At 38.6% G+C, this 14,115-nt stretch overlaps 1 protein-coding gene across 4 annotated transcripts in view; it reads right to left on the bottom strand.

Annotated features, from left to right (window-relative positions):
* Positions 1-14,115, bottom strand: part of naalad2 (N-acetylated alpha-linked acidic dipeptidase 2) — a 65,397-nt gene that overhangs the window by 48,607 nt on the left and 2,675 nt on the right. For 2 of the 4 annotated variants that reach the window (XR_008723656.1, XM_055637271.1), the window contains exons 3-5: positions 8,791-8,977; positions 4,490-4,591; positions 1,656-1,781 (exon numbers count right to left, since the gene is read on the bottom strand). Coding sequence is in view for 3 of the 4 variants with exons in the window: in XM_055637271.1 (XP_055493246.1) it covers positions 1,656-1,781; positions 4,490-4,591; positions 8,791-8,977 (415 nt within the window). In the remaining variant the exon portion in view is untranslated. The remainder of the gene's footprint in view (positions 1-1,655; positions 1,782-4,489; positions 4,592-8,790; positions 8,978-14,115) is intronic. The other 2 variants (XM_055637273.1, XM_055637272.1) reach the window with 1 other exon arrangement.

Genomic DNA, 14,115 nt, shown 5'->3' with positions numbered 1-14,115 from the left:
GAAAAAAAACAATCAATATTTTAAATATCTTCAGATTTGCGACTTTGTGAAAAAATATATACAAGGATATCAAAAAGTAACTCCTGACTTATTGGAAGAAGCAATGAATATTGAAGCTGACTCACAAAAATTAATATCCTATTTATATAATAGTATTCTAAATATAGACCTACCATCGACAGAGGTACTTAGAGAAGAGTGGGAACGGGAATTAATGATAAAAATTACGAAGGTTAAATGGGAAAAATACCTGATATATATTCACAAATGTTCAATTAATGTAAGACATAATCTAATACAATTTAAAATTGTACATAGATTATATTATTCAAAAACAAGATTGAACAAATTTTATCCAAATATATCCGCCACTTGTGATAAATGTCTAGCCCAAAAGGCAACTATAACACACTCCTTAGTTTCCTGCATAAAACTTTATAGATTTTGGAATGATATTTTTGAAATACTTACAAAATTATTCAAGACAAGAATGGAACCTAATACTGAAATGATTATATTTGGTGTAATGGAAGATGGGAATAAATTGAACACATCTCAAAATCTATTCCTTAATTATGGTTTAATAATAGCAAAAAAATTAATACTTAAATTTTGGAAGGGTACATCAATACCAACGCTTAAAATGTGGATTGCAAGTATGTTGGACACTGCTCATCTTGAGGAAATGCGATTCCTCCTAATGGATAAATCAGACCAATTCATAACGAGTTGGTCTCCATTCGTCGTTTTTTTGGAATCATATGGTGTAACACAATTGTAAAAAATAACTGTTTCAGGACTGGACGAGGGTTGGTCAAGACTATAAATAATGATCTCCTTTTCTTTTCACTATTTTCTCTCTCAACTTTCTTCATTTACTCGTTTTCTTTCTTCACACACTATATATTTCACATTTTTCTATCCTTTACTATCTAACCTCTTTTTCTTATTCTCATCTTTTTTCAATGTAACAAAAAAAAAAAAAAGAAGTTGTACATAAAATGTATTATGAAAATATATATTAGGCACTTTGGTGCCATATGACTGTGCTTACTTCTAATAAAATAAAATATAAAAAAAAAAAAAAAAAGAGAGAAGATAGATAGGATGTTTTGGTTACTCAAACAGATATAAACAAAGATTTTAGGGTTAAGGAATTGCAGATGCATGTTTACAAAAAAATGACAAAAAACTGGAGCAACTCAGCTGTTCAGACAGAATCTCTGGAGGATGAACAATGTTCGTATTCTTTTGTCTTCAGTTTCAGCTGTACGCCAGGTCTGCAGATCAGATACTTGAGCAAGTCCCTGCCCCCTCCCAAAGTAAGCAGTTAACTTCAATGTGGTACTAAATACAACAGCTGCAAACTTGTAGCATAAATATATATATAATGGTATTGTTGAAATTAATTTGTGACTCAACTGAAATGGGATAAATAAATGCATTAAATGCATTAAAATATCTTCACGTCTTACGATCACAACTTCTAATATGTGGAGATCTGGTTATTAAAGAGCACAACATTTACTATAAACATGCTATTCCTTAAGCTTCTACTTCAGCCACTTTTCCTCCTAAAAAAATAACATTATTTTCATTTGATAATTGGTATTGTGCAAAACCAAAGCTGGGGTCATATTAGGAACAATTTGTACCTTGTTTCCTCTGAAGATTTTCCCATATCTGGCAAGTACAATTTTTCCAGTGCAGTTGAGACCCATTTCCCTCTCCAGCCAGGTGAAGTCCTCATAACGTCCATAATTAACATAGACCAAGTCCCCCTGTGCATAAATAAAATGGCAGATTACTTGATAGCATAATGAAAAAATGCATTTCTTTGTATTATGGAGAGAATTTCAAAATGATACAAATTTTGAATAATATTCAGCATTTCAGCTGTGAATTCAAAGCTTTATATGAAAACAGTTTTATGACTAATGGTTCAAACATATCTATAGATCTCACACACACACACACACACACACACACACACACACACACACACACACACACACACACACACACACACACACACACACACACACACACACACACACACACACACACACACACACACACACACACACACACACACACACACACACACACACACACACACACACACACACACACACACACACACACACACACAAAGAAAAAATATATTTGGGGAGCTGTCAAGTCAGTAAAGATGAGAGAACAACTGGAGGTTTATTGGATGTAATAATAAATTACAAATGTTTTAAGGGAAAGGCATGAAGAAGGGAGAGAAGAATGTGTACAGAAAAGCCAAGGTACAACAAAGATATGGGCACACATCACATTTTGCACAATGCATGTAAAGAATGGCCAGATGCCAGGGATAAGGAAATGTTACTGGGGAAGAGACAATTTTTGGTCTCCTGCAGTCTCAATCATTTTGTATTTTTCAAGCATGCTCATGGGATTCAATTGTTTAGCAATATCTGTTATTTTGGCAAAATTGCAGCTAGTTTGATTCAACATTGCTGGTGTATAAACCATCAGTTCAGTTCAATTTAGTTTATTATCACGTGTACCGAGGGAGAGTGAAAAGCTTTGGTTGCATGCTAACCAGTCAACAGAATGAAAGACAATGCATGATCAGGATCCCAAACTAATCTTCAAGCAAACAACTCTTCATTCTTTTCCAAACCAGGTTACATTCTCAAACTCTGGTGCCATAACACATATTTAAACACTCCCAAAATCCAGCCCTTTTCTGTTAGTTCAATGAACTAACTGTGTTTCACATGAAAGACTGGCTATCACCTTCAAGGTTAGTGCACATAACATCAAAAAGCCTTCCAGAACTATTTGCGAAAAGATTAAAATTATTCAAATTCTCATCATCCATTAACACTAATTGCTGATTAAACAGGGCATGGTCACAATACATTTTCAGCTAAACATACTCAGAATTGCATTACTGCACAGTTAACTTTATTCAATTTGTTATGGAAGATTACGAACTCTGCAGTTTGCAAATTAAAAAATGTTTGCAAAACCTCTTAACTCCATGATTCCACCAGCTGCTGGTACTGGTGGAATGGGCCAAAGTTTATTTTAGACTTTGGTTCATTGTTAATCTGGTTGTTATATTAATTTTGCACTTAATGAAATCTTCCTTCTATTAGTTACTTATCAAGACCTTTAACATCAATTTGACCAATTCCATAAAAGAGTGCACAGTTCAGTATACAATTCCTTAGTTTTAATTTCCAACAAGGTTAATGATTTAAAAATGGGAGGAAAGGTTTACAATCTCCTGTGGTTTTCACTATTACATGAAAAAAAACTCAACAAATTGCTGAATAATGAAAAGTAGCGATCAGCTTTCAGCAACAATCTTATTCCATCCTTCCATCCAAAACTAATGCTTTTGAGCAAATAGAAACAAAGAAACATAGAAAATAGGTGCAGGATTAGGCCATTCGGCCCTTTGAGCCTGCACCGCCATTCAATATGATCATGGCTGATCATCCAACTCAGTATCCCATACCTGCCTTCTCTCCATACCCCCCGATACCTTTAGCCACAAGGGCCACATCTAACTCTCTCTTAAATATAGCCAACAAACTGGCCTCAACTACCTACTGTGGCAGAGAATTTCAGATTCACCACTCTCTGTGTGAAAAATGTTTTCATCATCTCGGTCCTAAAAGACTTTCCCCTTAACCTTAAACTGTGACCCCTTGTTCTGGATTTCCCCAACATCGGGAACAATCTCCCTGCATCTAGCCTGTCCAACCCCTTAAGAATTTTGTAAGTTTCTATAAGATCCCCCTCAATATTCTAAATTCTAGCATGTACAAGCCGAGTCTATCCGGTCAAATTATGAAGCAAATACCATATTGCCAATATTTTATATAATTTGCAAATGAGTTTGCAGAATTACATTTCATTAGAATGAGAGATGAAAAAACTGGAAAGACTTGGTAAGATACATTGCAAGTGATCACCTTGATAAGGTGTTTATACCATACTCAGTTAACTGTGACATAAATTCATTGCTGGGACCAGGAGCTGGTTTGTTCTTACACAGAACATACAGTTTATTACATACTCCACTCTTATAGAATACACAATATTCCAATCTTAACTGAAATAATTTACTCAGAGGGCTGTGTTTGTTTGAAATTCTCCTCCGCAGTGTTGTGAATGCTCAGTTCAGGAAATACAAGGGGCTGAAATCAATAGATCTTTGGAAACTAGGATATTCAAATGATTGAGCATGACTTGATGCAAAGATCAGTCAATTTCTTAGCGAACAGAAGATTTAGCTGGTGTCATGTGACTTTTTCCTGCTTCTATTCATTACATCCTTATCTTCTTTACCATCAGCTATGAGTATGAGTAGCAATTGTTCAGATTATACGTCAGTGCTAGAAATTTACATTGTTATACCGCCCATTTTCAACAAATAAAAATTGAATTTTAACAAAATGCTTCCAGGGCAAGATGTGCTTACCAATGGCATCCCCGCTGGAGAATAAGCATTGAAAGGTGGTTCCACGTCCTCAATATTTTCATATCCAGGAGGCAGTGGTTCAAATAAGGACGTGTTGAAGATCTGAAGAAAATAAATTTAGTAACGTTATATACATATTAAAGCTGTTTGTGTAAAATTAAAATTGATTTGCCTTTTTTGTTCCTTTACTTGCAGTTTACTGTCTCAGTCGTTTGACTTCTGTGCAACTTGTTTTGTTTTAAAATCCCAACTCTTCCTTGCAATCTATCGTTCCATATACCAATTCCTTTCTATTGTAGCGTTTCACATACTTTCTTCCTTTTCACCCCTATTGTTTTCTGTGTGCCTATTTTAGTTAGGGATTGGCTATAATTGCAGATCAGCATCATAGGGAGATCAAAAAGGAGAGGAAAATTATTAGAGTGACAATAGCGGGGGGGGGGGGGGGGGGGGGAGTTCAACGGAGATGATCAATGGGGTGGAGGCACACAGATTTTTAGGTTTAGTTCATAGTTACAGGGTGGAAACAAGCCCTTCGGCCCACCGAGTCTGTGCCGACCAACGATCCCCACACTATCCTACACACACTACGAACAATTTTACATTTATTCCCCAAGCCAATTAACCTACAAACATGTAGGTCTTTGGAGTGTGGGAAGAAACTGAAGATCTCGGAGAAAAACCACAAGGTCACGGGGAGAATGTACAAGCTCCGTATAGACAGCACCCGTAGTTGGGAATGAACCCGGATCTCTGGCGGTGTAAGGCAGTGACTATACTGCTGTGCCACCCGACTGAATGTCAATTTCAATTCAGGAGTTATATGGTAACAACCAGTTAATACGAACAAAAACTGGTGTTCAAACCAGGACAAGGATAACAGCATGAATAAACACCATTGTCCGTAAAGCAAACCATCTCTCAATGCAATAGTAAAAGGCAGCTGTTTCGGGTGTCTGGATTCTCAATAAAGGTGTATGAATATGCAGAGGCATTCTTGTCACTTGATATGTGCTTCCATTGCAAAAATGTAATTCTATGAAGCCACTTACCAACACCCAAAATGTTGAAATAAACAATGTAATTGAAACTATTGAAACTGTAATTAATCACATGATATTATCTAAGTGCTTAAAGAGTTTAAAATCTCAATGTGCTTTGGATTCAAGGAGATTCTATCTCAAGGAGAATGTCTGTTGGTTGAGCTGAATAATCACCATTGCAGCTTCGGTCTCCGACACATGCAGATTGGTTGAGGGAGCTGAAGTGATCGATGAGGCCAGAGAGGACAATGGAAAAGCAGCAAGAATTTAATCAATGGGTGAGGTGAGAGCAGAGGCAGGATAGGGCCGTCACCAAGGAGGTGAAGAGAAACAGGAAATTAAGAAAACACCCTGGAGGATTCTTCACTGACTTGCACAGTAGCAGTGGTCTAGGGAGGAACTGACCCATTAGGTCCAACAGACATTTTGGAAGAATCTCCTTGCATTCAAAGCACATTGAGATTTTAAACTCTTTAATCGCTTAGATAATACAGGGCTCTCACAACTTTTTTTCTCTGTTATAAGGGCAACCTCGGCAGCTTTTTAGGTTGCCAAGTGACAGTTTAGGTGGTCATTTACGACGGCTTGCATGACACGTGCGTTAATATGCTTGGACGAAGTGCGTGGTTACCAGTCGGAATTATGGTCAATGAAGCATTCACATATTATTTCTGCTTCAAATAATGTCGCAAACTAAACATATTCACCAATCAAGACATGATATATACAACAAGGATATGCAGCAAAATTATAATACAGTATCTCAATTATTTTTAAACGTTGTAATTAATGCAATTTCTATTATCTCTTTCCACTTCCAAACAAAAATCTGGTTGGGTTATTCAGCGTATGATCAACCTCGGTGAGATCAAGCGCAGGCTTGGCGATCGCTTCGCACAACACACCTCCACTCAGTTCGCAATAACCAACCTGATCTCCTGGTGGCTCAGCAGTTTAACTCCCCCTCCCATTTCAAGTCTGACTTTTCTGTCCTGGGTTTCATCCATTTCCAGAGTGAGGCCCACCGCAAATTGGAGGAACATCACCTCATATTTTGCTTGGGTAGTTTACACCACAGAGGTATGAACATTGGCTTCTCCAGTTTCAGGTAGTCCTTGCTTTTCCCTCCTTCCCCTCCCATTCCCAGTTCGGACTTGGTGGGCCGAAGGGCCTGTTTCCACATTAAACTAAAAACACTAAAACCAGAGGAAATCTAAAGAATGGTCTCTACCCGAAACATCATGCAATTTCTTTTATCCAGAGATGCTGGCTGCTCCATGGAGTTCCCCCGCACAATTAAAGCATGGAATAGTCTTCACCGTACCATAGGTTCCCAACCAGACGCAACTAAATTTAAGGTGGCTCTTTTTTCCCAAGAACCCTTTTTTGCTTAAGTCCAAGTCAAGAGTCAAGAGAGTTTTATTGTGATGTGTCCCAGATAGGGCAATTAAATTCTTGCTTGCTGCAGCACAACAGAATATGTAAACATAAAACAGAACAGGAGATAAAAGTTCAGTGTGTCCAGATACCATAGACCATATACATACACAATAAACAGATAAAATGCAATAGGCTGTTATTTTTCAGAGTTTGGAGCTTGGTGGTGGTGGGTCCACCAGTTTAAATTCCATTTGGAATATTTTTGGAGGGCCAGGTAACCAAGAAGCAAGAGTTACTTCAGGGAGTTACTCCAGATCCAGGCAGTGATTCTGCGTTGTTTTCAGCGGTCGCGGTGAGGCGGCAACCGGAGAGCAATGGCGGCCAGATCTCCCACAATGCAAAGGGAGGGAGAAAGTGGCCAACGCCAATCAGTTGCCGTGGCAGTGCGCATGTGCAGGGCGGCACATGCGCACAACCACGGCCGATGATGTGCTGGTCGTGGCAGTGCGCATGTGTAAGGCGGCTGCCGTGCCGACCCGAGACCCGGACGGCAGGCAGAGACGGAGAGTGACAGAGAGACAGAGAGAGAAAGAGAGAAAGAGAGGGGGCCCGCTCAGAATTAAATGATAGGTGTCCCGGGTGCTTGCCAAGCCGGGCAAAATGGCATGGCTTTTAGGTTGCCCGGCGGGACTGTAGATTGCCATTGGCACCCGGGCAACCGCTAATTTCGAGCCCTGTGATTAATTACTGTTTCATAGTTGAGAATAGCAGAATTAGGCCATTTGGCCCATTCAATGTTGGCTGATCTATCTTTCCCTCTCAACTCCATTCACCTGCTTTCTCCCCATAACCCCTGACACCCGTAGTAATCACAAATCTGTGTTTGCGTTATCGTGTTAGTGGTTTGGAAAGTTTAGTAAAGATAGCACTGGTGATACACATCCAGTGCTCTGAGGCCACTGTGGTCTGTAGACTGACCACATCTCTGAAATATTCAAAAGTTGCCGATCACTGTCACCTTAAGAACTATGAACTTTGCATCACATCACCCAGAGCATTCAAGAGGCAAAAATGTTAGTCCCTGTGGCTGCAATCATGAGATACAAATTATTGGCTATTTCCAGACTGCACCCGGAGATATTTACAATACTTCTGCCATCCACTACCGTGCAAGTCAATGACACAATTTAAAAGGCTCTCTCTACACATCGCCCTCTCTTACCTAAATGTGCAGATGATACAGGCGTGTGATTTCATTATATTTGTTGGTGTCCAATAGCACCTTCAACTTTTATGTATCACATGCACATATTGCTTTCTCCTCCATAAATATCCAGGAATAGGACATTCCTCAATTGATTTTCTTACTTGCTATTTGGTAATATATACTAAAATTAAAAAGAGTTTTGATTATTTCTCATTCCATGGATGCTGCCTGGCCATCTCAGTCTTTTCAGAATTTTGCGTTTTTATTTAATTGTAGCGTCTGCAGTTTTTATTTTGATTTTCATTTATTGATCATCAAACATTTATTATCACTCTCTAATTTCACGAACAAATCTAATGGCAGTTTCATGATGCCATTGCATAGAAGTAACTGGATGGCAATTATGATCCTGCTCCTATACCACGAGTGGAAACAAATACCTTTTACTCTCACAAGCCCTATCAGCTGATTGGGTAAAAATGGTCATCCAGTTGAATGCATGGTTTAAATTTGGAAACTCAACTAAAATCAGTGGAATTGCAAAAGATGGAACAAAAGCATTTATAAAAATGTGGCAATGATATGGAAAATAAGCTACGATTTGTGCAAAACTTCAGAATAACCAAAAACAGATGAAGCAAAATCTCTAAAGTGAAACATCTTGCATTTACCGAATATCCATTCTCATTGGTGATAGAGATGTAATTAGGATTACTTTTATTTGGGTAGGACAACAAGACATCATATTCAGCCAATTCAACTGAATCTAGGCCCCAGTTCTTCCACTGGGTCTGAATCTCTTGGGCTAACTGGAGATTCTTTACAGTCCCAGCTAAATGAGGAAATCGCGTCCAATTCCTGATTGAAATAAAATTAACACTTGTTAAGTAATCAAGAGCTGATCCATCCGTAAAGTAAAAACAATGACTGAATACAAAATGATTTGGTATTTAGCAAATTAACCTGTTCCATGATTTCATTTCAACCTGCGGTCCCATAGCGCTGAGCTCAACTTAAATTGCTCAGCTGGTCCAGCTTTATCTACCGTCATTCACAATTTAAAGCCAAGGGAAATAAGGGGGCAAATTAATTTATACCTGGTGATAATGGCCTCTACGCAATGAGTTGCAACAACACCAAGTAATGGCCATATTAACATTGGAGAAACTCAGCAGGTGCAGCAACATCTATGAGTTTCTCCAGCATTTTTGTGTACCTTCGATTTTACAGCATCTGCAGTTCCTTCTTAAACTCCATATTAACATTACCTTTTTCTTCAGACCAGTGTATTTCAGTTAATTTGGGAATAATTTAAAATGATCAAATAAAATCCAAGGGTCAAATCATTCAAGATTAATTCACAATACGTCAAATCAGACAATCAGATTTGCGGCCATTGAAAATACAGCAGTTTAATCATAAATTAAACTGGGAATTATTTTCAGTACAAGTTTTCTCAGAGGTCAAAGCTGGGTCAAGGTATCAAATTATGTGAAATATTCTCATCTATTTCTCATTCCAGACTAGAGATATATTTAAGCATTTACGTGTAATTTGATGCTTGAAATGGAACTGCAGAATCTAATAATGCAGTATCAGTCTAGCTTTCTAAATGTTGATGTTGAGCTCATTACAATCTATTGGCTATGTTGAAACTTATTGCATTGGGAACTCAAAATGGAGAACATTATCTTAAAATATTTCAGCTTAGAACACTACACTGCTTTGGATGCTTGCCATCTTTCTTCCAGTTCCTACTGTATATAAGTTCCCAGATTTTGTGGACTCTATCGACAACTTAATTTCCTACATTCTTCACCCAGCAGTTTTGTTATTTCCTATTCTGAATCTTCTTGAAAACTTATCCTATTCAAATCATGTGCAGTCTTATTCTTTGCATTTTCATTTGGTCTGCTTCCAGGTTTAGTAACTGGTTGAAAATTTGATAATTGCTTCACAAACACAGTCACCAAGGTGCAAAATAGTTATCTCTATATCCTGCTGTGAAATTTCCCAGCTGAACATAAATGTACATAGTGCTAAGAAAGTTGCCAAAGTGACAAATTAAAAATACAAGAAAAGAATAAAGAGTTATACAGAGAATACAATTACTACAGCATTAGGTCTTGTACAGCTTCCAAAAAACAAAAATCAAATCCACTCTGCTAACAAGCCAGACTGCATTCTAAAACAAAAGGGACAGCATATCAACTTATCAATGACATACATCACAAGAATAAAAAGACATTTGATTTTCAATTAGTTCAAAGAAACCCATTTCACATTGCAGCACAAGGTGTACAAAGCATTCTTATGGTAGAAACTGAAAAGCTGTGAAATGGGTTAACCACCTCAGGAGTTACACTATTTAAAGTAAGGGTTGTACATTAAAATTTTCTTTTTGCACAACATAGCCTACTCTCTATGCCACGAATATATTACATTCCAACTTTCTTCTGATGCAATTGACTGAAAGAGCTCCCAGCAGAAAATAGGCTGCGGAATGTCTTCTAATGTTGTTATTGATGCCATTTCAGTAGAATGGGTCATTTGTCATATGTAGCTTGTCCACTGCTTAGGCCATTCCTTCAAATCGGTTTTTCCTTTCTCGATTGCTGTGACTAATTTTATCATTGAAGATAAGAATAGATTCTTGATCGACTTAAGGTTATGATTATTAATATCTCCTGTGCTTTGTTACTAAACTTTGCATGATCTTTTAACATCACCCGAGACATTTTAGAAGTCAGAATGAATTTATTGGCCAAGTATCTATAAATACAAGGAATTTGATGGTGCTTTGCTCGCACATGGTAAAAACACATTATATAACAGACAATTAAAAATAAAACACTGTAATTTAAACACGTTAAAATAAAGTACCAGAGTAAAAAGAGGCTACAGAATTTTGGCTGAGTAAAGCTACTGCTCGTGGGGGAAAAAGCTGTTTGATGTCTGGCTGTGGAGGCTTTGATAGACTAAATAGACAATAGACAATAGGTGCAGGAGTAGGCCATTCGGCCATGCACCACCATTCAACGTGATTATGGCTGATCATCCCCAATCAGTACCCCATTTCTGCCTTCTCCCCATATCCCCTGACTCTGCTATCTTTAAGAGCCCTATCTAGCTCTCTCTTGAAAGTATCCAGAGAACCAGCCTCTGAGGCAGAGAATTCCACAGACTCACATCTCTCTGTGAGAAAAAGTGTTTCCTCGTCTCCGTTCTAAATGGCTTACCCCCTTATTTGTAAACTGTGGTCCCTGGTTCTGGACTCCCCCAACATCGGGAACATGTTTCCTACCTCTAGCATGTCCAAACACTTAACAATCTTATATGTTTCAATAAGACATCCTCTCATCCTTCTAAACTCCAGAGTGTACAAGCCCAGCCGCTCAATTCTCTCAGCATACGAGTCCCGCCATCCCGGGAATTAACCTTGTAAACCTACGCTGCACTCCCTCAATAACAAGAATGTCCTTCCTCAAATTAGGGGACCAAAACTGCACATAATACTACAGGTGTGGTCTCACTAGGGCTCTGTACAACTGCAGAAGGACCTCTTTGCTCCAATGCTCGATTCCTCTTGTTATAAAAGCCATCATGCCATTCGCTGTACCTGCATGCTTACTTTCATAGACTGATGAACAAGGACCCCCAGATCTCATTGTACTTCTCCTTTTCCCAACATGACGCCATCTAGATAGTAGCCCGGTGTCACCTCCCAGAGGGAAGTACTTCAAAAAGTTTGTGACCAGGGTGAGAGGCTTCCTGGCCCTTGCAGTGTACAGTTCGTCAATGGGGGGAAGGTTGCAGTACTGTGTGAAAGGTACTGTATAAAAGCAATATGTCCTTTAGTACCCCTTTTTAAGACCAATTTACCTCATTACTTACAGTATTTCAACCAAACAGGACCAGTTTTCTTTTCGAATTGATTATTTTTTGTAAATACCTTTGTTGGTTCTATTCAGAAAACATTCTCTTGTTCGACAGACTTGCCAATGTACCCATCTATCTATGATTCCCTCCAAACAGCCAACCATTCAACTTTTTTTCCCAATCTCCACAATTGTTGATATTAATAAATGCATTGGGGTACGAGCCTTTTTGTCAAATTTGATTTTTTTTTTAAATCGCAAGTTATCTTATAAACACCAACCAACAATCTGCTGGAAGAACTCAGTAGGTCAGCCAGCAGCTGTGGTTGGAAAGGAATGGTCAATGTTTTGGGCTGACACCTTGCATTAGGACTGAGAATGGAGATGACCAGTACAATGAGGAAAGGGCAAGACAGAAGTAAGAGGTGATTGGTGGACTGGGGAGGGGTGACACATGGAGCTAAGTAGGGGAGGGAGAGGGGTTGAGCTGTGAAGCAGAGGCAGGTGAATGATGGATGGAGACAGAAGAGAAAAAAAATGCAGCTTGAACCACTGGGTTCCTCCATTAGATTGTTAGTTACTGCACATTCCAGAATCTGCAGCCTCGTGTCTTGATTTTTTATACACGTTGTTGGGAAATTTTATTATGTTAGAAATGTTATACAACATGAAATGTTTAAAGTCTAATATTTTAGATGAACTACAGAGCAAAAGGTTTATCGATCTATTTTACAAAGAGTAATTTACACAGCGTAGAATCATAGAGTCTTACAGCATGGAAACAGACCCATCGGGGCAACGTGTCCATACCAATCAACATGCCCCATCTACAGTAGCTCGACCTGCCCGCATTGTGAAGAGTATTTTTCAGCGTAACATCCAATAAAAAGATGGGAACTCGCAATATCTATCAATGGTGCAAGGATATTATGTTACAGTCCTCTAATGATGCCGTTGTTTAATTGAGCAACCAAAAGTTCGTTCTTAATTTGGTGGTGTTAGCTCTGCTTGCAGGAATGGCTACACTGCACAGGAAAATATTTAAATAAAGATAGAAGCTGGAACCCTTAAACTAGCCATTTTAAGATACCATTGGTCATCGAATCAGCCATACAGCATGGAAAAAGACCCCTTGGCCCAACCTGCCCACACCGACCAACATATCTTTTGCACTTGTCCCGCCTGTCGTGTTTAGCCCATATCCCTCTAAACCTGTACTATACATGTACCTGTCTAATTGTTTCTTAAAGGTTGCAATAGAACCTGCCTCAACTATCTCGTCTGGCAGCTCGTTTCATACACCCACCACCCATTTTGTGAAAAAGATACCCTTCAGATTACTATTAAATCTTTTCCCCTTAAATCTATGTTTCTGGGCAAGAGACTGTGCATCTACCCGATCTATACCTCTCATGATTTTATACACCCCTCAACCTCCTGTGCTCCAAGGAATAGAGTCCCAGCCTGCTCAACCTCTCCCTATAATCAGGCCCTTGAGTCCCAGTGATATCCTCGTAAATCTTCTCTATACCCTTTCCAACTTGACAACATCAAGGTGGAGTAACTAAACTGCTTTTCTGTTCAAGAAATGGGCCAGAGGAAGATATGGTCCACTACTGTGTAGGTGCTGCATTTTGGAGCAGTTGTCTGAAATAAAAAAAGCTGCATACTATTCTCCAGTTGAATGTAACAATATTAACTAATGTAATGTTATTATTTATACCACAACCAACATGGCAAAATATCAAATGATCACTTGTGTGACTGTGTTATGCTTGAATTGGCTCCTTTAATGTTTTATGTTTTATTCTTAATGGTTTACTATGTGTTGTGTTGTTACTTGCGAGCGGAGCATCTAAGCAAATTCCTTGTATGTGTACATACTTGGCCAATAAACATTCATTATTCTTATTCATTATTGACTATTCTTTACAACCAAGCATATATGCAATTCATAAGTTGTGACATTTTATAGGATCCCTGGAGGACAAGGGAACTACTATAAACAATAGGTAATATCACAGTTGAAGATGGGCACAAAATGCTGGAGTAATTCAGCAGGACAGGCAGCATCTCCGTAGAGAAGGAATGGGTGACGTTTCGGGACGAGACCCTTCT

The sequence above is a fragment of the Leucoraja erinacea genome, chromosome 6 (genome assembly GCF_028641065.1).
Source record: "Leucoraja erinacea ecotype New England chromosome 6, Leri_hhj_1, whole genome shotgun sequence".
Lineage (NCBI taxonomy): Eukaryota > Metazoa > Chordata > Chondrichthyes > Rajiformes > Rajidae > Leucoraja > Leucoraja erinaceus.
Note: the sequence above shows the minus strand (reverse complement) of the source record. Positions and strands in the feature narration are given on the sequence as shown.